The sequence below is a fragment of the Rhea pennata genome, chromosome 3 (genome assembly GCF_028389875.1).
Source record: "Rhea pennata isolate bPtePen1 chromosome 3, bPtePen1.pri, whole genome shotgun sequence".
Lineage (NCBI taxonomy): Eukaryota > Metazoa > Chordata > Aves > Rheiformes > Rheidae > Rhea > Rhea pennata.
This window is the reverse complement of record NC_084665.1, coordinates 117,675,971-117,700,922: the sequence shown is the minus strand read 5'-3', so window position 1 is coordinate 117,700,922 and position 24,952 is coordinate 117,675,971. Positions and strand designations below refer to the sequence as shown.

Genomic DNA, 24,952 nt, shown 5'->3' with positions numbered 1-24,952 from the left:
CCCTTGGACTTGAAATAAGGAGTGAGCTGCAAGCACCACGTAAACAATGGCAGATACATATTTCCCTTTGTTAAGTTATGCTATTTAAATTACCCACATCTAATTAGATGTGACTTACACCTTTAAAATTGTTTGGTTTAACATGCAATGACAATATTTAGACTGGTGATTATAATCCCCAGTTCTGGTCAGTATCTTTGCAGGAATCATTTAAGTTAGAGGGATGCTGACATGAGGATGAGCAAATAGATCAGTCAAAATACTTGGGCTGGTAGAGCAGTCCCATAGAAAAAAACTTTCAGAAAAGGTACTCTGAATGATAGCATTTCAATAGCAGCACCCTCATGGTCAGCGATTCCTCTTTTACTGGTCTCGTCTCCCTAGCAGGTATAGTTTCATTACTCCATTGATACAAAACATCTTGAAAAAATTGAATAAGCTTGTTTGGGCTGACCAGAATAGAAAACAAATGGAAATACATTCAAAGCTCATGCATCATATTCATCAATACTTACTATTAATTTAATATTATCTTGTAGGAATATTTCCTGCAGAGGAAAGATTTATCTGTCATTCTGTTATGCCTACTCAATATATGTAAATGTTTTCTGACTGAGTGTGACAGGTTACATAGCTTTAGCAAGGGGGGGTGGGGGGGAGGGAGGGAAGAGAGAGAAAGAGAGAGAACGTCAGAAGAAAAAAAGTGGCTCTAGTTGTTAGATTGAGCATACAGGTCCAAGAGAGAAATTAAAGCATTTTTAACGCTGTAATTTTCCTGCTGTAGTGAATCACAAGCGTAACTGTCATCCTCAAAGATAAATGTTCTTGTGTTGATTTGTTGCAATGAGCAGCTAGAATGTAAATGAGATAACAGCATACTATAATGTATAGAAGCAGCAATAGACCTGAAGTACTGGCAAAAACTTGCACAATATTAAGACAAACTGCACATGAAAGAGAATTGGTATTTTCCTGCTTTACATGGTTGAAGTGTAGTTATGAAACAAGATGTCATTTTTAGTGGTATCATAAACATACTACTTCCCCCCCACACACAAACACACACACACTAGTTCTTAATATTTTTTGGATATATTTAACATTTGTCTTCCATCATCTTGTGAAATGCAGACTTGCCACAATTTGGATAAGGTATTTTCAGAGAATCACCCGTTCATGCAGTCTTTCCAGGCAGACCTGGAAACCACCTCACTTCCAAACCTTACAAACTCTAAAGATGACCCTGTAACACAAACCCACGCGCGATGGTTGACATCTCATTTCTCCAACAAAAAAGAAACTGATTCCCACACACTGAGAGAGAACAAGAGTCAGAGCATTCATATGATGTTGGTATTTTTATTCATGAAAATTCAGTGTGTTAACTTTCAGTATTCAAAATCAGAAGGAAATAAAAGAAGCAGCTACAAAAAAACCTCAGTGTGTGTGCCTTTACATCCATGCTTTTAAAGCTCCCAGCTGACTGTTACTCTTATTCTTCTTACTAATTCTAATCTTTTAAGTACCCTTTACACCAGTTAGGTAGCTAGAGGCTAAACTCTCCAGGAAAGAGCACTCATTCTAGATTTTTTTCTATTTATTTTCCTACAGTTAATATATTTATCCCCAAAGAGAAAATAAATTTCTAATATTTTCCAATAAAGTACCTCAAAATACTTTACAGGCATTACATTCCTAATATAGTTCTTATTTGGAAATCAATTATAAATCTTCTTTTCTTCCTTTGGGGAATATAAGAAACCACTATTTTGGCTGAATACAAATGAGATTATCTATCGACTGACATATTTCAGCAAGATTAACCTTCTTCCTGGCCACTGCATACAAGAAGTTAGGAACATGTAAATGCAGACAAGAACAGATTTCCTAGTATGCTGTTGAAAACAATTTTTGTGTGAACAGATTGTTTTTGCATTAAAAAGGAAGAGGACCTTCAAAATTGTGACTGCATTCAAGCTTCCCTTTTAAAAGCAATTATTTACAATATATAATACTTTTCAAAAATTAAAATATATTTTGCAATATCATTATTAGGTTTTAATGTGCTATAATTTTATCTTCATTCTACTACAGTTAAAAGTGAATGTTAGACAGGATTTCTAGAATAACTGGTACTTGCCTGTAATCAGTGGTTTGGCACTTTTGCTAATATTTTAAATTCAAACTTCACTACCAGTATGGAGTATTTCACACTTCATGCAACTGTACCTACTTCAAATTTTCAAAGTTTATGTACTATACTCTGATAAAGCACTATGTAAGAGCTGAAGGTTCAGAGTTAATGGTTACCATAATCCATTTTATAGAACACCTAATTGCTTTTGAGTCTTCCTTTTAGTCTCTCAGACAGGGGAAGGGGACTGTCTGCCAATGCGTAAGTCAGAACATCACTTTTGGCTTGCTGCAGGGTAAACGAACCTGACCTCTCAAATGATTGTTCTGAACTTAAGAAACAATCATCTTCCACGACAGGAGAAGGTTTTGGAGATACTTGTACTGGTAAATCATTACCAGTTATTTTAAAATTGGTCCTTTTTTCCTTCCCCTTAATTGCAATTGCTGAGTCACTGTTCATTCTTTTGCTAGTGACAGCATTACTTTTTTTCTTTATAAAGTTTTTTTTTAAGTGACCTGAATTCAGTTGCCTTTTCTGCTGTTCATAAATCAGATTTTTATTCATGTTCCCATCATCACTATCTTCACTAGAAGAGCATTTGTTCTGGCACACACTCCTTTTAAACAAAGTTTTCCAAGTAGCCTGAGTACAGGTTTCTGTAACGTGACAGCCAGTTACAACATCTGCTGGCTTTAGAAACAGTGGAAGTATTTCACACCCAGGTTGTAATGGTTTTACTGTTTGACTGCTTAGAGCTGGAAATGTTGAACTGCTTGTTTTATGGTGTTTTTGCACTACTTGAGCCAGGCTGTTGACATTTTGGTACCGATCTTGATAGACGTGTTTACTGGACTCTCTCACATAGTTTTCTGACAGCACATTTTTAGTTTCCTGCACTGTTTTATTTAACTGACATGAGGAAGAAGCATCATCTTTGTCAGGATTCAACGTTCCCTTTGTTTTTTTAAAATATTTCAAAGGCTTCAGTTCCATTACATCTTCAGACAATGAAGGTTTTGATTGAACAGAACTCTTCATAAGTATTCGCTCACTTAAAGACAACTTTTGAAGTTGTCCCATAGCATCATCTGAAAATAAGTCATCTGCACTATCAGACTGATCTTGATCAGACTGCACAGCATCAGAATATTCTGAGCTATTTGTTACTATTTTATGGTGTAATGGATATGAATGTTGCACACATGTAGCCAGGTCAGCTACTGGATCAAGGATATTGCCACCAAGGGCTGGTGAAGTGCTGAAGAAAGTTCCTTCCCAATCAGTATTGATCAATTGTAAATCAGCTGTTACAGAGGTAGTGCAAGAGGATGATACCTCTGAATTTTTATTAAGTTGTGCTGGTGATACAGAAGAATCAGCTAATGTACTCTGCAAGAGCAAATAAGCTGACGCAGTTGGAGAAAGGCCAGCTGCTGATTCTGGCATTTGAACTGTTGTAATGCAGGAAGCTGCAGCTAACACTGGATCTTTTGATTCAATACTTCTCTGATGTGTCTGATCCTCAGCGAGAATTTCAGTATCTGATACGGAATCCTGCACTGGAAGAACGTCACATGTAGATTTTAAATTCATTTGAGACAGAAGATCAGTAACTTCACCATAAACAATTGATAATTCCTTTTCTTTTGGTCTGTTTTTCCTGCCTGAAAGGATAAAGACATAGCAAAGTAGGACGGGATTTTGTCATCGTAAAAAGAAGCAGTAATCACAGTTCCGAATGTCTAGTGCTAAAGTATAAAATGCCAAGATAAAAGCAATTGTGCCCAAAGAACAGCTGCACCAACAGCAAAAGCAACTGTGCCATGCTGCAAGATGGCATGGCATCATGATCTTCATGAGAATGATATCACTTAAAAGTAGGAGAGATGTTTGTTACTTTTTGCTTTTGGTATCCTGGTAAGGCCCATAAGTTCATAAGACAAGCTTTCAGACTTACTTTTCTGTTTCTTCTCCAAAATTTCTGATTTTTCCATCTGATAAAGGGCAACAACATCAGGATAAGAAGCCTGAAACAAAGACTCCTCCTCTACTGTGACTACAAATGACTCCACAGGCTGATCATCTGCATCAACATAATGTTCTAAAAAAATTAATACAGATATTAGACATACATATACACATGTTTCACCAGGAAGAAATAAAAAACAAAAAACAAAAGATCTACTTATCTTCATATACCATATATCAAAATAAAAAAGGGTACCAGTATAAGATCGGAGATCTAGCTGCAGTAATTTTTTTTTCTATCAGTCTCCTGCACAATGACAGGAAAACTGAAGGTAGCAGAAGTCTGCCAGCATAAAAAAAATTCTAGCTGATAAATAGCCACAGCTTAGGGTACATACTGCAAATAGCTATGAACACTGGAGTCCAGCACTTCTATGCAATATCTGAGTAGTGCTGCATGGCTGTAACCAGCTTAGTCTTAATAATACATACCAGGAACAGTACTTGAAAAATGAAATATTTTGCTTTCTAAGGTTGTCTGAGCATTTTTTTTTTTCAGGATATCTATGTCTTTATTATTATTATTATTATTATTATTTAAAAAACAACAAAAACAGAATAATTTCCAATCTCACCTACACCTCATTTACTTATAAGATTGCATAACTTTTTCCTTCTTTAAAGTGTACTTTATTTTTGTTCTATTATTTGGGCTGTTTTATAACATATGTAGAAGCCAGACTAACCCGGTTTTTGCCATTGAATTTCAAAACAAGGAGTCCCGTTTTTAACACGTGTCTTGACTATTCTGTAAGAACAAGAAGCAAACTATTAAGTAATTTTGTTTGAACAGGAAATGAAAAAAATCTATTCTAACATATTTTGTTATAATTCACCTGAAGAAAAAAAAAATCCTATCCTTGTAACACTGAATTCAGCACATACTTTAAAAAAAACATACTACTTCTTTGCATAACTTATGCAGCAAAGTTTTGGGTCTACGTTTTGACTACTGAAACATTTCTGTGATACTGCTTGGAGCAGCACAATTAGAAATCAACCAGTTATTCTCTAGCAGCCAGCTGTAATGCAAACCTCCACAAGCATGTCTGATGTCTTCAGCTATGCCACAGAAAAGGCTGCTGCCATAGATGGTAATGTTCCGACTGATCAGATAGGGTCATTCACTTCTTTACCTGACAGCATGAAGCAGCATAAACATTACTTGCTGAGGGACACACATTCTTCATGGAATATTTTTCTAAAAAATTGTCTGTACAAGGTAATAGGTTCCTACGTGTGATGAGGTTGCTGTTGAATCATTTTTAAATCCTTGTTAATAAAAAAAAATCTTCTAGAGCTTGATTAGTCATTTAAACCCTTAAAACACTAAAGAAAGTTATAATGGAAGATTTCAATTAATTCAATCATAAAAGTAAACACTGGCAATTTATCTAGCCAAACCCTTTAAATAACTGCCCCTCAATAACTTTTGGGCCAATCATCCTTTTAAAAGATAATGGATAATGTTCTAAATAGAACAGCTTCAAGGAATAATTTAACATGCTCTGATACACCACTCAGAAAAGAGCTTACCATGTTGCTACTATCTCTTTTTCTTTATTCCCAAATTAAGGCCTATAAAATCCCAAACAGCATCAAGAAAAGAAGAGGGAACAATAACTAACCTTCTTGCAATACAAGAATTCAGGGAAAATAAATCAAATTTTCAGATACCAGAGTTAAAATAAATTAAGAGTTTGCTTTCACACAGTAAAGTTAAGTTGGGGAACCCTTTGGCAATGGACATTGTAGATAATAAAAGTTTATATAGGCTTAACAGGAGATCACTTCTGAGAAAATCTGTTGAGGGTTGTTAGAATAAAAAAGTACTAACTCTGGCTCAGGAAACCCCTAAGTAACAGACATCTGGATGCTGGGAAAATATTCAGGGGTAAGTAGCTACATGTTTGTCATCTTGTTTTTCATGGATATTCATTCCTGGTGACACCACACACATCTAGTTTGGTCATTTCTATATTCATAAATGCAGCAGTCTCGAATGAAAATGTTGTTCTGAGATGAAGGGGGAGCAGAGTAGAGCTGTAAACCAATAATTTCATTAGCTGTAGCATGAAAAGGTCAGTAGGTCCTGAATCTGAATATTCTAGACCATCACTGTGAACAGATGCTCATTTCCAGGTGGGGGCTCTTATCCTATCAATTAAACTTCCAAAAACAGCTTGCCAATAGGACCATACCCGTAATCCTAAGTCTCATATGCAGTCCCAAGGAAGCAGAATAGAATGGAAGTAGAGGACAGAAAGCAAGCATAGTAAAAAGCAGGTCTTATTAGGACTGAAGGAAACTATTATATATATTACTTTGTGCAGCAGCAGTATAAACTTGAGAGTACTGATCTAAATTTTTAGCTCTATCCAAAGTAGCATATGGCTTGAAACAGACACAGAAGAAATACATTGTACTTCCGTAAAAAACAAAAAAATGTGATTTTTCTCCAGCAGTAGAAGCAAGGATAGTAAGTTCAAGAACCCATGTAACATTACCGTATAGCCTGTAGTTGTTTTGAATCAGTGTATCCAGATTTTCTCCGGATCATATCATAACGTGTCAATAATACCAACAGTTTCTTACAAGCATAATGTTTGGGCCATTCCATCTTCTCAGAAGCAAATCTCTGTTAATATTAAAAAACAAACACATCAACCAACATTTACTATTTTGAGAGTTATACTAAGGACACATGACTAAATATATAAAATATCTAGAATGCCTTATATATTATTGTAATTCCTAGTGAGGTTTCACTATCAAGTAAGGAAACAATCACCCATAACAGAACGGATTCATCAGCTCTCAACAGCAAGTGATGAGCATGAAATATTATAAAAGCTGTCTTCACCAGTAAAAATATGTTATAGAAAGCAACTCTAATTTTGTTGCTCTGTACATCTGTGATCTCAATCACTTTTGAAACCAATGGCCAATTTCAAATAGATTTATGTCTCAAAAGATTCTAAGAGTAAGATTCACAAAAACCAGTAATAGAATAGATCCTTATTAGTTCTCCCAGTGAGGAAAAGATGAGTTAACTGAGAGACAAAACAACGTATAAATGCTATCAACTATCTTATGTTGGCCAGGCAGCCTGCCCAGATCAGAACTGGTCACAAAATTTACAGCTATTTGCACAGACAGTATCTGGGGGGCTTAGGACAAGCCAAGGGTAGAGCACAGAACATATATGGTAACGTGGTATTTTTATGCAGGAAATCACAGGAAACACGAAAGACACTGACATGTGATTAGATGCATGTGTAGCACCAGAGCATAGAAAACTGGTCTTCAGTTTTTCACACTGCTCATGGAACAATTTGGTGATAAATGACAAGCTTCAGTGAAGATCTACTGCATTTAATAAAATAAATTTCTTACCTGTAGAGTCCAGAGAAACACTACTATCTCCATAAAAGCAAAGGTGCATCTGATCCATGTAAACAAAGAGTAACATGTATCTGACACCAAATACAACTGTTTTTTGGAAACTGAAAGCTGCAGTAATGTTTGAAAGGTCTGTTGTCTTATGATGACAATCATAAGGTGGCAATGCAGAGACTGAATAGTTTTAAATAAGATGGGATGAAGAGGAGTCAGGCAGAAGAAAATGATTTATCTGAAATATCATTGTAGAATAAAGCTGTGGGTGATGTTAGCAACATCATGACAGGGAATTTGAATTTTTCTGGTTTTATGGGGAAAATATTAGAAAACAAATGAAAGTAGCAGAAGAAATCTAAGGGTTTGATGCTTAGCAAATTCATGAACAGTTTTTCTGCTTGAGTGGTTCTAGCTTCTCTGACACCAGTCATATGACTGAAAACTCTGATACTTCTGTCAGTATGTGAACTCATGCACATGCATGTATCGTAAAAGGGCTGTGATATGGGTATGATACTCATCTTTTATGTGTGGAGAAATAAGCTAGGCCAGTTTTGAGTTTTGTACCCTTTGAATCAAAGGGCTTCTAAACTTGTAAGCTGACAGCGTTGTGCTCATTATTGAAGGTCTACTTGTTCTCGGAAAAACATGCAGCATCCAGGTTAAAAGATGCTTCTGTTTGTTATATACAGATGTCAGTTTTCTCAACGATACCAAAAACACCCCAAGAACACAAACAAAGAAACCCACCCAACCACAGCAGAAAGAAAGAAAAAAAACCCTCCAATTATGCCCTCCAATTATACAATGAAAAATGCAAAAACAGCAAGTGATCTCTTTTCTGAGGCCCTCTTCGCTTCCTCTTTTCTACATATCTATTCACATCAACTAATTTCTTAGTCTTTAACATGCCTCATCTTTTGGAAGCCTGAAATTAAAAAGTTGTAGCAAGTTTCTTCAAATCTTATTCCAAGTAAAATTACTAGGCAAGATCAACATTGCCACAGGTGCCTTCCTTATTAACAACATAAAAACCCCAAATAAACAAAAAAACCCCACCACACTTTAGAGCTAAATATCCAGTATTTGGTTCTATACCTGAAAGGACAATAAACTAGGCCTTTGGCACTCCATTATCTTGTTCAATTTGTTCTTGTTTACAAGAAATTCTTGGATAACCTTGAGATAAAACAAAAAAAGGAGAGGCATTTTAAAAGAAAGCTAAAAACTAAAATTTCAATTGATTTAAAAATTAAGATAGGCTTGCTTGTTACCTCAGAAAACGGAAAGCCCTCACAACTGTTAGCTCTTCTGCAAGTAAAACATATGGGTTAGGAACTGCATACAAATAGGATTTAAATGCTCACCCTGCACATGAAAGCAGGGAAGAACAATTCATTTTCAAGACATTCCTACTTTCTGATATTGTCCTCCACTGCATTTGCTTGCTTCTCTCGCTCTAACTGATGCCATTCACAAGGGCAGCAGTATTTGGAGTCACGGGGTTTGCAGTATCTAATGCTTTTACAGAATTTACATCCATTGCACTCATGTTCCTTGTAAGATCCTATAGAAGAAGATGCATAAAGTGTGAGGAGAAAGAAGGTTTTCAACACTGAACAAATATAAAGCTCAGAACACATTGATCTGGCACAAATGGCAGCTGTTAACAGAATCCAGATGCATTAGTCATATTTGTCTGGTTTTGCTGCAGATGTATACAAGCTTCCTCCTGCTCCTCCTATGCCCTTTTCTAAAGCTTTCTTCCAATAGTTTTGGACATCATGCTGAAAAACGTATTACCTAATAAACTATAGCAGTGCTTTGTGATATTTTGGCAAGCATATATAAAGTAATGGATATCTGAAACAAGTTTTTTGTTTAGGAGTTTTGAGTTTGAACAACTACACTGTTCAAAAGTGGTGTCAAGGTAAAGCTCCTTAAGATTATTATTTTAAGAAATGGATATAGAAAAATACAGCAATATAAATCTCTTCTGCTAATGGATTCACTCTTCTTGATGCAAGACCCATTCAGGCAAATAAAGAAATAAAGTTGCTTGTGTCTTCTTTGCTGAAACTAATAAAAAGATAAATATCTGATTCATACAACAGCATTTTGATAACATTTCATCTGCTATCAACAGGTTTCACATCTGAAAAAAAAGGAAGCCCCCCCTGCACCAAAAAATCTCTGCATAAATACACACACAAAAAATGTTGAACATCTGAATATAATCAAGAAGCTGAATGACAGAAAAACAGTTTTTAATGCTAGTCATAAAAACAAAACAAAAACAGAAACCACATCAGAATAAAAGGTAAACAATTAACTAGGCTAAAAATAAAATTTAGCCCTTTTCATACTGACCTGGATGATGGCATTCAGAACAGTGAGTTACCTTTTTAACTATCAAAGGTGGATTAGTATTATTACACTGAAATTGCTTGCCCCATTGCTCAAACCTATAATGGATACATTGAAATGATTATAATATGTTTTTAACTTCTCTAGTTAAAGTAAAACATTGAAAAATGTTCCCTTTATACTACTTAAGAATCTGCCTGAAAAGCAAGGCAGATTTCTATTTCTTGAAAGTTTTTTTTTTTTAATAACAAGTATTCTATATGATTGTTGGAGTTTCCAGTATTGACATAAACATTACGACAACATAGTAAATATTTAGCATCTGATGTTCTAATCCACAGCCCAATAGGCAAACATTTTTCATCAGTCCTTCAAATTCCATTTCGACACAATTATATACAGTTGCTGACTCAGGAGTTTGGAGTTAGATAATATTTAAGGCAAGTAAGAGGCTTATCTAGCAAACACAATTCATTTAGTAAGAAAGTAGTAATTAATCAGTCTCAAAATATATATATATATATATATTAGCGGACAGTTGAGTTAGAGTTGAAGCATACAGCAACAACTTTTTGAATAAAATCAAAGTCCTTCAGCATATAAAGCAAACTAAATTTACCTTTGCAGTAAGTTCTGACCTTGCAAAGTCTCAATTAACTTTAAAGCTTGTTCTTTCCCAACTCCTGGAATACCCTTTTGAGACAGAAATATAAAATGCAATAAGTCTTATTTATTTAATGAAACACTGAATGCATACACGTTTTCATAAAACTGATTTTCATAAAAGAAATGATACAGATGTTGAGCCAAACTGAAAGAAAAATTTGATCGAGTTCTAAAGTCAGAGGAGGTGACATTAGAGCTATGCTACCAGTTTGACAGGCAAACTGCATAAAACAGTTTAACACCCAATGGCAAATCAAATAATGGAAGAAAACAGAGATAAGGTAGCAGAAAGCAGTAGTAGAAGTGTTTTGTTTGTTTGGTTGGTTGTTTTGTTTTTTGAAAAGAAGCACCACCAAAGGTGGGGAGGGAAACGATACGCCAGACTGCACTGTTGTCTGTTACAGTAAATTTCTTATTAAGAAACTACTTATGATCCTGTGACAGAAGAAAGTATCAAGTTAGAACAAAGAGCTCTAATTCTTTTTTTTTTTTTTTTTTTTTTTTTTTAAATCTTCCAGCATAGTATCAGCTGTTTGAAAGGACAGTTTTGTCAGAACCGAAACATATAGATTTAACAGTAACCATACATCCAGTGCTCCTGTTCAGGCTTGCAACAGTTGCTTGAGATCACAGCTTGATGAACTGTATGGAAATCAAATTTCATTTCACTTCCCTTCCATTCCAAATAGCCATTGAAATGGCTTCTGTTCAAAGTAAAAACAAAAACAAAAAACCCACCCACCACCCTCCAAGAGCTTTCAGAAAAAAAAAAACTGACTACTCAAGGGTAACACTTTCTTTCATATACTGACAATCTCTCAAATCGTTTAGTAGAAGGCAGATCATTTTTATTTTCTCACTATCTTCCAAGGAAATATCAGAACAAACATCAACAGTTGTCCAACTACAGAGATCAATGAGATTCCCTCTCACTTCATTCGTTAGGAAAACTCTCCAGTAAGCGATTCTTCCCTCTTTGCAAATCATGTGTTTACAAATGATAGGACTAAAAAGGTGTACATCCAAATTGTATCAAGAACTGCTGCTACTAATAACTACAGTTCAAGTAGTCACTGCTAACTATTGCAAACAGCATAGAGATAGACTTTTTCCTCCTTGTTTTTCTTAGCAGCTCTGCCATGGAAGTACTATACACCCTAGCGAGCATGAAGTATCCTGATAAACATCTAAGTTCTTCTCACATAGTTGCTCAAAGTATTCAGCATGACCTAAATTTTTGTCTTCACCTCCAGTATGTGAAGTCTGGAATAATAATTTCACAGGTTAGTTTTAGAAAGATTAATGTCTGCAAACCATTTTCCATTATCATTATGGGCTTTACAAACAAAAATTAGTGACTTATTACACAGCTTCTTCAACTGAATCTCAGTAATTGTGCATAGTGTATGGTTTTGTCAGCATGCATCTCTCTCAATACGCTGTCTTGAAAACAAGTATCTAATAAAAAAAAATGTTGCTTACCTTTGGAAGATAATCACAACCCAGAAGAATAGCTAGCCCAATCAAAGACTCTCTGTCACAGCCAAGCTTCTTCTTAATAGAGGACATCGTGTAACAGTCAAGGTAGGGTTCCTGCAACAGATATGTATTAGGTATTGTTTTGTTTCTGTAACACTAGGGAAAGAACAGCCCACTGAATCATATCACCTTTCTCACCCACCACAGTTCACCTTCCTCTGCAAGGAACAAGTCTATCCTACAAAACAAGGAAAGGTCTGTAGCAAAAAACAGGAAGTAGGAATTAAAATTGATAATATTACGTATGGGGAAACAGAAATGAATCAAAACAATACTGGTAACTACAGTTCTGGAATTTTGAGTTATTAGCATGGAGATCTACTGCTGAAAGTACTTAACGTTAAGCCAAGAGTTGTTTTGTTTATTCTTCAATATCTGTAGAAAAAATGTGGTAAAACTAACATTATTCACTATCAGTTACTGTATAAATGATTTCAGGAACTGAAGATTTAAAAAAAAAAACATATAATTTTAATATCTTACTTGAGTAAAAAGATTAGAATATTATCTAGCATATAAGATTTATAAGCTGAAGGAACACTTAGAGCTTTGAAGGTAGCGGGACTCAAATACAACATGAAATCAAGATTAATATGAATTGAAAGATCTGAATCTGAAAAAAAAAAAAAAAAGTCTAATTTTGTGGAAAGGACATCCTTGACAGACACACTCACATTAGTTATTTTCTTTATGTTGACTTCAATATGTCAGCAAGTTCACCTGAAAAACTGAGTCCACCTTCACTCTTGGTAAAAAGTGACAAGTAAATTTAATGGAGAAGTTGGGGGGGGGGGGGAGGGGAAACACCTAAAACCAAAGACAGTATTATCAGAGCAAATCATCTTCTTATCAACTTAAAAAAAAAATGACCTACCTATCACTTAGCTGTACTTAACTATTTTTTTGTTCTAATAATCCTATTACTGAAGTACTTTCTCAACAGGTTTTTTGGATTACCATTATTTAAAATCTCAGACCTGAAACCATTTTCCCCCCACGTTCTTGTTAGATTCTGTAGGGAGAACATAAACAATCCTTTTAACTATGGAGAAAGGATAAATTGAAGATACTTGGTTTACCTTCTTCCAGTTCTGGAAACCTATATTCCTAACAAATGAACATTTTCAGCTCAAGGTGATGAATTGATTTGTTCTTTGAATGATGACCACGGTTGATTATTATGCAGTTATACAGTCCCTGCTCTATTCATGCTCAATTCGAGACTAGCAGTCAGCACTAACTATAAGTATATTCATAATAATGTGAGCAGTGGTATGAGACCCAGGAGGCTGAGACCCAGAAGGCTTAAAGCTTCCAGATGCCCTAGCTGTAAATTCGCTCAAATTGTCCACCATAAAGGGGAAAAAAAAAAACAAAACAAAACAACAACAAAAAAACCCACACTATTATACATTGCAGATGCATATACTCTACAACATATACTCTACAAACACAAACTACAGTATTACAAGCATTCTTCAATTCAGTTGTTTTGCTCTTGTATCTAGCACTTGGATTCCTAGTGAATCAAGCAAAATGTTATCTTCTTAAAGTACTATTTTAAATAAATCCAAATACAACGGGATAAATAAAATGCCTAAGTGATTTTTTCAAGACCATATGGTCTTTTATTAACATTTTTGAGAAGACAGTGTTTAAAGAGTGGGTAAACAACTCTCCTCCCCTTCCCAACTCCAAATGAAGTATACTACCTTAGCATTCATGGCAAAGTTCCTATAAACTGTCTGAGCTCCATATAAAAACGCATCTCCATCATTGGTAATACAACCATCGACATGTCCATTTGCATTTAGGTAAGCACACATTGCCTCTGCTTCCCCAGCTGCTTGAACCCATGGGACACCTAAGCACTCCAACAGTTCAAGGCACTGAAAGAAAGAATACAATAGGAAATAGAGATTTAATATTCAGTTAGACCCACTTATTAGCAAGTGTTTTTTGAGATACAAGTATATACACTGACTCTGGAAAACAGCTACTGCTGTATAACTTATAGAAGATTACATCAATATAAGTACTGCTTTAAAGAAAGTAACCAAATATAGCAATAGGCAAAAGAAATCTGCAACGAAAAAATCTTACAAGTAAGAATAAAGTACAGGAATTGAACACAGCATGATTAATGGTTATTCTTTCACAAAAATCTTTGTGCTTTAAATAGACTTCTGTGATATTTTAAAAGGGAAAGTAACAAAAGAGAACATTTATCTTTGCAGAGCAACCTTGTTTACTCAAGTACTAACCCTGACCTAGCACAGATCTATCAATAGACTGTCAGACACCCTAAAAACATCAAGCATCAAAGTACAGCATTTTAAGAATGGTTGGCATAGTACAGCTAGATCCTATTATAAGATATATTGAGACCTCATACATATTTCTTGAAAATTCTCTCTCTACTGCTAGATCCAAAATTGTCAGAAATAATAACAGTCTCTTATTTTCTTTATCTAGCTATGGATCATACTTCTATAGAAAAATAAAGGGAATCATAGAATCGGTAAGGTTGGAAGGGGCCTCCGGAGATCATCTAGTCCAACCTCCCTGCTCAGCAGGGTCACCTAGAGCATGTTGGACAGGGTTCCATCCAGGTGGGCCTTGAAGATCTCCCCACAGAAGGAGACTCCACAACCTCTCTGGGCAACCTGGTCCAGTGCTCCCTCACTCTCACAGCAAAGAAATTCCTCCTCACATTCAGGCAAAACTTCCCCTGGTTCAGCTTGTGTCCATTTCCTCTCATCCTGTCACATGGGACAATTGAAAAGAGTTTGGCCCCATCCCCTTGACGCCCTCCCTTCAGGTACTTAGAGACATTGATAAGATCCTCCCCTTAGTCCTCTCTTCTCCAGGCTAAATGGATCCAGCTCTTGCAAAGATAATGGAAAAGATAACAAATTTAGAGCACTTAATTAAGAGCATTTTTCTAGCACTCTTAGGCTTCACAGAGTTCCTGTGTATTGCAAACGTTAGCAGCAACTCTGAGCTCGTCTTATATCTTTTTTTAAAAAAAATAACTCCCCCCTTCAAATATTATGACTTTAAATTTAAAAATAAAACATGAATCATGAAACATGTTCAGTCTGCTTAAGTTATTATCATCTATATTTTCCATTTCATAGAATTCTGAATAGACTGAATTGGTAAAATAACTGCAACAATGAATGAAAGTTAAGTGTTTTTTTGCAGCCAAAGTTGTCTCAGCCATCCATATGAAGACTATACAATCTTTGTTTCAGCCTAGTTCTGTAGATTTCTAACAACTATTTCCCATTAGCTATACAGCTAGTTCACCAAATCTAAGTATAGGTTACAAAACACTTCTACTGCAGTATCTGTGCACCTCCAAAAAACATACCAGCTTAGCCTACATAGGTATACAATACATTGCTATTTTTATATAACAGCCCAATTCATGAGAGCTGAAGTTTAAGAGGAATTAAATGTCTAAGACAGTTGATCATAATGAAGTACAGGGTTTTTTAATGTATAATCACTGGGCTTCATCCACTAGAGCTCAATAAAGTCAGTAAGAGTAATTGGTAGTAAAACACATGCCTACTTTCAAACAACTGGCTGATGCATTTACCTTAACAGATTGTCCCTGCCAAAAGTCAAAATAGATCACCACATTACAGACAGCAGAGACAGCATTTCAGATTTCGTCACGCTGCATTCAACGAACAGTCAAAGTTATTATTGGAAAAAGCATGTGACTATACTTCTTCCATATTTACCAATGCCATCTAGAACTAGTCAGAAAAGTTAATCAATGCATATATCATCTATGAGAAAGTATCAATATTAACATTATTAAAGAATGAGGAATTTGAATTTCTATAATAAGCACTCATTTATCACTGTGGTTCACTGCAGCATAACAGGCACAGGAGCACATCAAATGAGGTTTATATTATCTAGCACTGTCCCTCTACTGCAACAATAGTTAACCAAAACTATAATGCCCAGTTTCAAAGGGGTGTAAGTAATTCTTCTAACTCAGGACACTGTTGAATTTTGTTGTGTAACAAATTCTATTAGTTCTTTGAAATTCTTGTCTTTAATCTTGTTAAAATCTTTTCCTATAAAAAAAAAAAAAAAAGCCCCCCTCAGTCACTCACCTCTCTTAAAACGGATTTAAAATAAGATCTCCCTGTTCTTGCAGCCCTAGGTTGCTTGGAAATTCCATAGCGCATCTCATTTCTCTTACTCATGGTGTCTGCTTTCAATTTGGGGGCCTCTCCTTCCATGACAAATATTAGTTTAATTCCCATTGATGTTAAAAAAGAGAATCGAAAAAACAGGTTTCTGCAATAAAACAAGCATTTTCTTAAACAGTAGAATCAATACAGCCTGATTTTCTTCAGATATTTTCCTTACATCCCTCAAAACCACTCCAGAGAGGAGCTTAACTTTCTCTCCACCCTTTAAGATAACCTCATTCTCAAACTAACTAACCTTTTATCTATTTCCTTATCCTCTGCTGGTGTTGATGTACTATGGATTTGTAATAGCTTTACAAAATTCACAAGAAAATACCAAATTATGACAAAAATCTTTTTTAGAGTAATAATATCAAAAAACTTAAAAGGCTGAATAAAAACTTCTGTGTTCAAAGTTTGCTTCCAAGCATAAATCCATACAAATAGTCATTCTTTTATATTAAATTTAATTCCAAATCTATCAATAGGAGTTCTTCAGATACTGAAGTGTATGTTGTGGTATAAGACAGGTTCATAGAAACCATTATCTTGCTAATTTATTTCATACCCAAGGTTTGCAACATTGCTAAGGGGAAACTTACAAGAAAATAACAACTATTTGGTCTACACTAGTAATACTGAAAGTAATCAGAAAACATGCTTTTCCAGTTGTTCACTGATCAATCTTTCAAAAACAGTAGAATAAAATATTTAGATCTGTTGGAATGACTTGGAAAGACTGTTTACTCCAGAAATAATTTTGTGTATTTATTACTCATAAAGGATAAGATAAATTCAATACAATTTTAACTCCTACTTCCTGAAAGCATTTCTTTTTCTGGTAGCAATCTCTTCATTCCTTTGTCTTGTTTTTGAAAGAATGCGTAAGATTTGGACTGATGCTTTCATTTCACTGTAGGCAGGACATCGTATCATAGGGAAGTACAGACTTCAGCCATGTTAAGCTTCAACGTTAAGTTAAATATCCATTTTCAGTCATCAGTATGACATCTTAAGAAATGATTCTCAGAAGATGCTAATATTCCATATAAACTATTATCAAAACAGCCACAGAGATATCTAGTAATAGCTAGTGTTCATTTTTGAAAATTTACTGTTTGTTTTTGCAAATTTAAATAGTTTCATTTTTGTCAGCATCAATTGCAGAAAACTGCTTTCAAGTTACAGCTGTTTATATTTGCTCTTAAGTATTTGATTAGTTTAAGTTAGAAATATACATATTCAAGGCTGTATATTCTTCAATATCCTTCAAAGCCTGAAGAATCATTTGAACACATTTACTTCAATATGGGATCTAACTAGAATTTGGATTTAAAATCCACATCAACTTAAGCAACTATCAATGTGTTCTACATCATAGCAGTTTGGATCCTAATAAATTGCCAGAATTCCCACAGTATCTTCCAACATGCAGCCTCAGAACTTTGGAATGAGCCTGCTGATTTAGCTGCTGCTGCTCAATACTGCAACAAAGCGCCATGCAATATACAGAGTAAAGTAAGCATGGGTTTGCTTATGTCTATCACATTGTTGAAGCCCCAAAGGCTGTGTCCAGCACCTCTTCCTATCTGCCTCTGAGCAGAATTGAGTCCAACCAACCTTTACTTGAATACCTTTGATGCATGTGGCAGAAGTGATACAACCAACTGAAAACAAAGTCATATGAATTTTGGAGTCTTTAACTTACTTATTCTTAACTTTAGAGGAAGTATTAAGGCTAAATTGTATGACGTCAATACTTTTAGCTACAAAAAATTATATAGATAGTATACCTAAGATGAGGCTTGGTAACTACTCCAATCATCTTTTTAACAGTCTGTGCTTCACACACCCACAGGCTTAAATCAACAGCAAGTGTTTTTCCCCTGAGACTACTCAAGTTGACAGGTTGTTTCACAGGCTCAAGGATCTGCCACAGATTAGTTACTCCCATTATTCTAGCTTCTTTGTTGTCAACACAAAAGTTTCACCTGTAAAGATCAAGGAAAATAAAATATTTTCAGAACACAACATGAAAGATGGCATTTATTTATGAATGTTAATTTGAAAACAAACAGTCACTATTGCTTCTACTTTTAGGAGCCAAGAACACTTGCAATCAAGCCTTACAAGCATCTACCGACTCTATTTCACAGACGTTTTTTTTAACTGAATATCTCCTTTGGAGGGTGCATTTTTATTGTAGCCTGAACAGAAATAATAAAAACAAACCCATTAAAAAACATACTCTGAGTTTCATGTGTTCCATACATATTTCCAGTCCAAGTCCTGCATTTAAAAAAAGACAACCAAACAAAAAAAACCCTCAAGAATTATTTCTCCATCTAAAGCTATAGTACTCGCATTAAAAAATGTGTGTTTAAATAATAAGCTGTAGTAGCCTACAGCTAGTTGAAGGATATTTACAAAGATGACAGAAACAAACTCTTCTTGGTGTTCCAAGATAACACAGCAAGGGATAATGGCCTTAGACTGCATCTTGGTAAATCAAGTTAGACACTAGGAAAAAGCGGCAGAGGGTATTGCAGCACTGTTTGCCCACAGAGACTGTGAAATCTCTGGTTTTGGAGGTTTTCAAGATTCATTCACAATGCTGTTTTGCTAGTCGATCCACTTTAAGCAGGAACTTACAATAGATGATCTCTGGAGGATCCTTCCAAGAAGCATTTCCATATTTATAACAATGTGATTCCAGAAACAAGCTAGTGCATCTGATTTCACCATTTTTAATGTTAGTACTGCATGGCTTGTGCTATAAAGCCTATAATACATGCCAGCTAACAATGTACACTCATTAGGCAGTATATATATCTTTGTTTCTTAGGTAGTTTTGCTTATGTAGCTCTACTCCCCATGCCCATCCCGTTATCAGATTTTCTTCTCTGTCCTTTTCCATTATTCTTCTAGCTTTCACACTGCATACTTCTACAAGGCTTCTAACACATATCCTACTTTCTTTTTGACATTCTTTGTGCCCCCTGCCAATCTATTCCTGTGTTGTCTTATTGTACAAAACTTGTCTTGCAATTATTTGTCTAATTTTCCTTCTTCTCTCTTAAACTTCAAAGATAAAAAAGTCAAATAAAATCTGGGAAGTTTTTGCATTTCTTGCACCTTGAATTTAAAACTACTGTATGCTGCAGACAACAAAAAGCCCTCCTTTGAGGAGATCGCAACCAGATGAGCTTCCTGTGCTCCAAGATCTGCCTAGGACTGATGAGGAGCTATTCTACTTCATGGCCTCTTGCGAACACGGTCACGCAAAATTCATGAATGTTTCACTTTTAACACCATCACAGAGAATAGCAGCCTGGCTTTACAAGGAGCTTTACGTTCTGTACTCTAAAAACTATTTTAAAACAACGTAGCTAACCAAAAACATTCATCTTTTCTGTCATTTCAGGTTGTTTTTAAACCAGTAAGATTTTTTTTTTCTTGTTGGTTCTCTGGGAAAGACTTACTTTCAACTGAGATCACTTTTCTCAAGATTCCTTTAACTGTATTAGTTGTTTTATCAGTGTTGTTATGGACCAACAGATAGTATTTAATTAACGGGAAAGACAAATATTATAGAAATACTTAACATTCTGAAATATTAAAAATAAGAGATTTAAAAATAAGATAGTTTTAAAAAATGAGAACAAAAAAACTCCAAAAAACAGCTTCAACATTTTCCATAATGAGATAATAAAGTATTGTTATTGAGGACAGAACTTTTCCCTACCGCAAATTAGTCAAAGTATAGGCTTTCCCAAGTCAACACTAAATGAGAGATCTACCCTATCTTTTTTTCACCCCTTTGTTACTTATTGTTCTTTTGAGCATATTATGCAAGTTACTTGGATCTATAGATCCTGCTCAAAGACAGACCTACTATTTTTAATGGGAGTGGTCAGTTCATTCAGATTTTATTGAGGCTGTTCATCCCAAATCTATAATGTTCTCAGAGATAAGTTAACTTCCAAATCAAGAAGATTGGACTAGACCTTTTTTTTTTTCCACATGTTTGCATGTCACTGCTGCTATAAGATCATTCACAAGAAATAAAAGCCATCCCTCCTCCTAAACTCTCAATTTCTCATTGGGCCACGGGCTATAATTCACGTTCATTGAGCATACAAGCCATAACTCAAGTTCTGTTTGATAATTTATTCTTTAACACTGAACATTTTCACTTGCAATCATTTTTACACAACTAGTGTAAGCCAGCTGCTTGAAAATAACTGCTGCAGACATTCAAAACTAGAATTTAATTCATACAGATACACTTTCACTGACCGCCAAGTTAACTTGCAGAGGCTGCTAAGCACATGCTTTATTTCTAACATAGATCCCTTTTAAAAGAAAGCCCGTGACGCTTTTTAAACTACCCTCCAGAACAACACTATTGCAGTACCTGGGCACCTCGCACAGCCTTGCCAATAACCACCAGGACCTGCAGCACAGCAGCCACAGCTAGCACATCTGAAAATTCCTCCAGTTTCCAAGATAGAGTTGTTTTATTTTTTCCCATAAGTTTTTCTTTCCTTCTAGATGAAAAGAAGAAGTGAAAGGTTTCATGAAAGTAAAACAGCAGAACACATGAGGGTTTTGAATTTAAGCATCTAAAATTCCCGCCGCGATCCCAACTAGAGATCTAAAAAGCCGCCCATAGGGAGAAACAGGCGTTTCCCCACGGCAGCGAGATGAACCACCGCCTGGGAGGCTCTACCCGGCGCCGCTAAGAGGACACCCAGAAGTTTCCGCACACCTACCGACCTCACGCCCTGGCTCCGGATCTCGGACAGGGGCCCCTCTCCTCCCCCCACGCACCGTAAAGATCTCTCCTTTCCGCCCATGAGCTCATCTCTAACCTCGTATTAACAAGAATTCGCCTTCCCAGTCTGAGCCCCGAGACCCTCAGGACGCGGCCAGGTCTAGTCGCAAGTTCCTAGTACCCCCACAGCACTGGGGGGGGGGGGGGGAGCAAATAAACGCCGCCCGCCCGCCCGCCCACTCACGCACCCAGCGCTCCTCAGCCCCAACGGCCGAACTTCCCGCGCACACCCCCACCCCACCCCCAGCTCCGCCCACCCGCCGCTAAAATGGCGGCGGCGGGGGAGTGGCTCCCGCCGGGGAGGGGCGGGAGCGCGCAGGCGCAGTGCTGCGCCGCCGCGGGCTCTTCCGTTCCCGCCCGGGCGGCCGTTAGGTGTGGGGTTATGAGGCACTCGGAATTTTCGGAGCGGCTTGAGGCGGCGGCGGTTGTAACGGCCCCGCCTGGCGGGCGGCGCTGAAGAGAGGTAGGGCGGGGGGCTTCCTGGGCCGGGAAGGGGCGCCACGGCGGCTGGTGCGCGCCTGTGCCCTCTGGGAGCAAGAGGCAGCGGGGGGAGGGTGGTGGCGGCCGCGGCAGAGTCGCGCTCTTCCCACCGGTGCGGAAGGGCAGCGCTGAGGGAGCGAGGATCCGCGGCGGGGCGAGGGCAAGGCGCCCTGCTAAAGACCTTAATGCCTGCTGGCCTTTTTTTGGGGGGAGAGCGGGGGGCTGGGACGGTTCCACGGGGGCAGCCCAAGCCCCGCCGAGCTGCCCTGTGTGTCCCTGGCTGCCAAGCATGGCTGCTGCGCCTCCTGTGAGGGTTTGGTCGCTGGGAGCCGGCGTGCCGGCGCTGTCCGCTTCAGGAAAGCGGCTCGGGCTTTGCCCGAGGGCAGCCCGTGTTGTGAAGGCAGAGGGAGGGAGAAGCAGGTGGTCGGGAGTGCCTTCCTCCCGACCCGCCTGGCAGTAGTGGGAGAAGCGCAGAATCGGTGTTGCTTTTCTGTTGTCTGGTGTGTCAACCCGCAAAAGGCTAGAAACCATGAGGGGAAAAGAAAGCTGCCTTTCAGGTCATCTGGAGAAAGCCTTGGGCCAAGCAGCTAACAAGTGTAGGGTTGGAGGTCTGGGCAGAGGAAAGCTCTGTCTTGCCTAAGGGAAGTAGCAGAGGAAAGAGCAGAGGCATGTTTTCTGATGCTTCTTATCAAGTACTTGCTTTTTCAGCGTACAAATGGCATGGCATAGGCTTTTATGCATAATTGGAGTATGTTTGAGTATCGGAATGAATGCTGGAGACTTACATAGTCCAAGTTAGACATCCAACTTAGGAATCTAGCTTCTTACACAGCAGTGGAGAGTGACATTTTTAAGGGATATCTAAGTTCAGTCCTCTAAAACATGTATGTTTTAAATAAAATAAATTATGTATACTTGCTTTATTAAGGAATAAATTACAAATTACCCCTCACAGCATATAATAATATCTTTGTGTCTCTTTTAAAAAAGTATGGTGTGCTGTGATTTCCTTCCTCTAAAACAGGTTGGGAGGTGTTTAGTTCACAGATATGCATGATCTATCAAAGATTTAAGATTGTTAGCAGAAAATGACAACTCCTGCTTTGTTTTCCTTCTGCCACTCTGTACCATCAGTTCCTCCCATAATTTGTCATTCGTCCTACCCTAGGTTTGCTGTTTTGTCTTCTATATATGTTTATTTTGCTGACAGAACAAAAGCCATAGGCCATGGTTGATTGGGGCACAGAGTGGTTAAAGTGAGGTGTGACAATGTTTGAGTGGTCATAGCATATAGGAGGAGTGCTAAGCCTAACATAAGGCTGCTAGAAAGCCAATGAAGTGATTTTTCTTGCAGTAGACTGTCTGCTTTTGATGAGGCTACCCATGACCAGCTAGAAAGGAAGTTGTAGAACTACATTGCAATCAAAACTCTGGAAGCAAATGCTATTGATTAAGTTGGAACATCAGTGGACAACTGTGCATAAAGTATCCCTCCAGTGGATTCTGCTTCTGTTTTCCTGTACTTTGATCCTAATACAGTATACAAGTATTAGGACTATTACACACTGCATTAAAAAAGTATTGATAGCATTACCTTATACATATTGGGATTGCCTTTTCTTTTTGTGCCTTCACAATATGCATAACAACTGCTTTTAATATCTTGTTGTAATCTCATGATAGTTTTCCATTATTGGATCTGTTTGGTCCTTATCTGTTTCCAATATATAGCTGTAATCTTTATTCCTAATTCCGTATTCTTCTATGTTAATGAAGTTAATTTTTCTGTTAATTAGCACTTAGTTTTGTCTTGCTGAATGATAGTCAGTTTCTCATTTATATTATGTTCCTGACTTTGTCGTGACAAGTCTCCATTAACACCTAATTTATGTTTCAATATAAACTTCAGATACTAAACATGAAATATGATCCTTTAAACAAAGTTCTGTTAAAAATTTCAATAGTGACTATTGTTAACTTCCAGTTAGTGTATTACATATCTTAAAACAATTAACCTTATCTTTGCTAGTTTAATGAATAATTTCATGTATGATACTTCCACATTTTAATGACATTGAGATAGGTCTGACATGCTACTTTTTCTGCCTGCAATAGAGATTCTCAGATTGGTTTTTAAAGTCATAAGAGGTGCTGAAACTGAAATTTACTACTTTAGTTAAAATCCTTGTGAAGAAAATTTTAGGATATATATTGGCATAAAAGTTTGGGGTGTGATTAATTTAGAAAATAACTTCCTGTCAAAAACATGAAGATGATCTAAAGCTAAAATTCAGATTCTGGATAGCTCAGTTCCTGTTTCCTCCCCCCCTTCCTTTGTGTCTTCAAGTGTTTCTTCTTCTAAAGTTTGGTTGAAATGTAAAAGTTATTCAAGAATTCTGGAATGAAGACGCTTTTCAGTTTAGTGCAAGAGTTTTTTTTCTTTTTCTTTTGGTTGCGTTTTCCATTTTGTTATTTCATCTTAGATGTCCAGGTAGTATAACAATGGAAGTCATAACCCTGATCTTCAGTTTAGACCTTAGTAATTATAGCATATAAATCTTATATTTTTCCTTCCTTTTAGGGAGAAATTTCAATTGTAACAGCAGATTGTATGGATGCTCATCTACATGTTTTTGTGGTGGATAAATTTCAAGAGCATACAAGCCAGTCTTTCCTAATCGAAGTAATTTAAACATAAAAATGCATTTTTATATAGGAAACTGAAAGCAGCATAAGAAACTGAAAGTAGCATAACAAAAAGGTATGTAACTAAATGGTGAAATGCATCTGCTCGTACATTTGTGTTTATTACATTAAACTGCACAACATTACAGGAAACCTGATGTTTCCATTTTAAAATTTAGTGGACTTAACAGTAATTTATTTTGAAATTCCTGCTTTATAAAATTATTGCAAGAAGGTCAGATGGAAAGCTTATTGCACTTCTATCTTTGCTTTGAAGCTTGTTCATTGCATTTAATGGAAAGAAATAAGTATGGATTTTTTTCAAGTCTTTTTCATGTTGCCTCAGAGAATGAGGGAAATACTAGATGCTATTTTTCATAATGCAATAAATGTCTAGAATAGAAACTAAATACCATTTGCAATTATGTAACACATCTTAATATCTACTGTGTTTGTTATAATAAGTGTTTTTGTCTGTGATGCTGGACAGTATGAGCTTTCTGACTTTTTGTCTGCTGAAATCAGACTAGTTTGAAAAAACACATTCAGCTGGCAAGACTGAAAGTGAAACGTTGCTCAAACCCGTTCTCCACT

At 36.7% G+C, this 24,952-nt stretch overlaps 2 protein-coding genes across 5 annotated transcripts in view; one reads left to right on the top strand and one right to left on the bottom strand.

The window, feature by feature from the left end:
* Positions 1–2,332: 2,332 nt before the first annotated feature.
* Positions 2,333–18,310, bottom strand: GEN1 (GEN1 Holliday junction 5' flap endonuclease). The gene is made up of 13 exons (XM_062571170.1): positions 18,150–18,310; positions 16,276–16,462; positions 13,849–14,025; positions 12,080–12,190; positions 10,551–10,624; positions 9,935–10,029; positions 8,981–9,131; positions 8,839–8,875; positions 8,663–8,743; positions 6,673–6,803; positions 4,852–4,913; positions 4,095–4,238; positions 2,333–3,801 (listed from the first exon to the last, which is right to left on the bottom strand). The coding sequence occupies exons 1-13, from the start codon at positions 18,308–18,310 to the stop codon at positions 2,333–2,335; spliced, it is 2,880 nt and encodes a 959-aa protein (XP_062427154.1).
* A 3,226-nt stretch (positions 18,311–21,536) lies between these two features.
* Positions 21,537–24,952, top strand: part of SMC6 (structural maintenance of chromosomes 6) — a 41,638-nt gene continuing 38,222 nt past the window's right edge. For all 4 annotated transcript variants that reach the window (XM_062573158.1, XM_062573157.1, XM_062573159.1 and 1 more), the window contains exons 1-2: positions 21,537–21,656; positions 24,255–24,434. The gene's annotated coding sequence lies outside the window, so the exon portion shown is untranslated. The remainder of the gene's footprint in view (positions 21,657–24,254; positions 24,435–24,952) is intronic.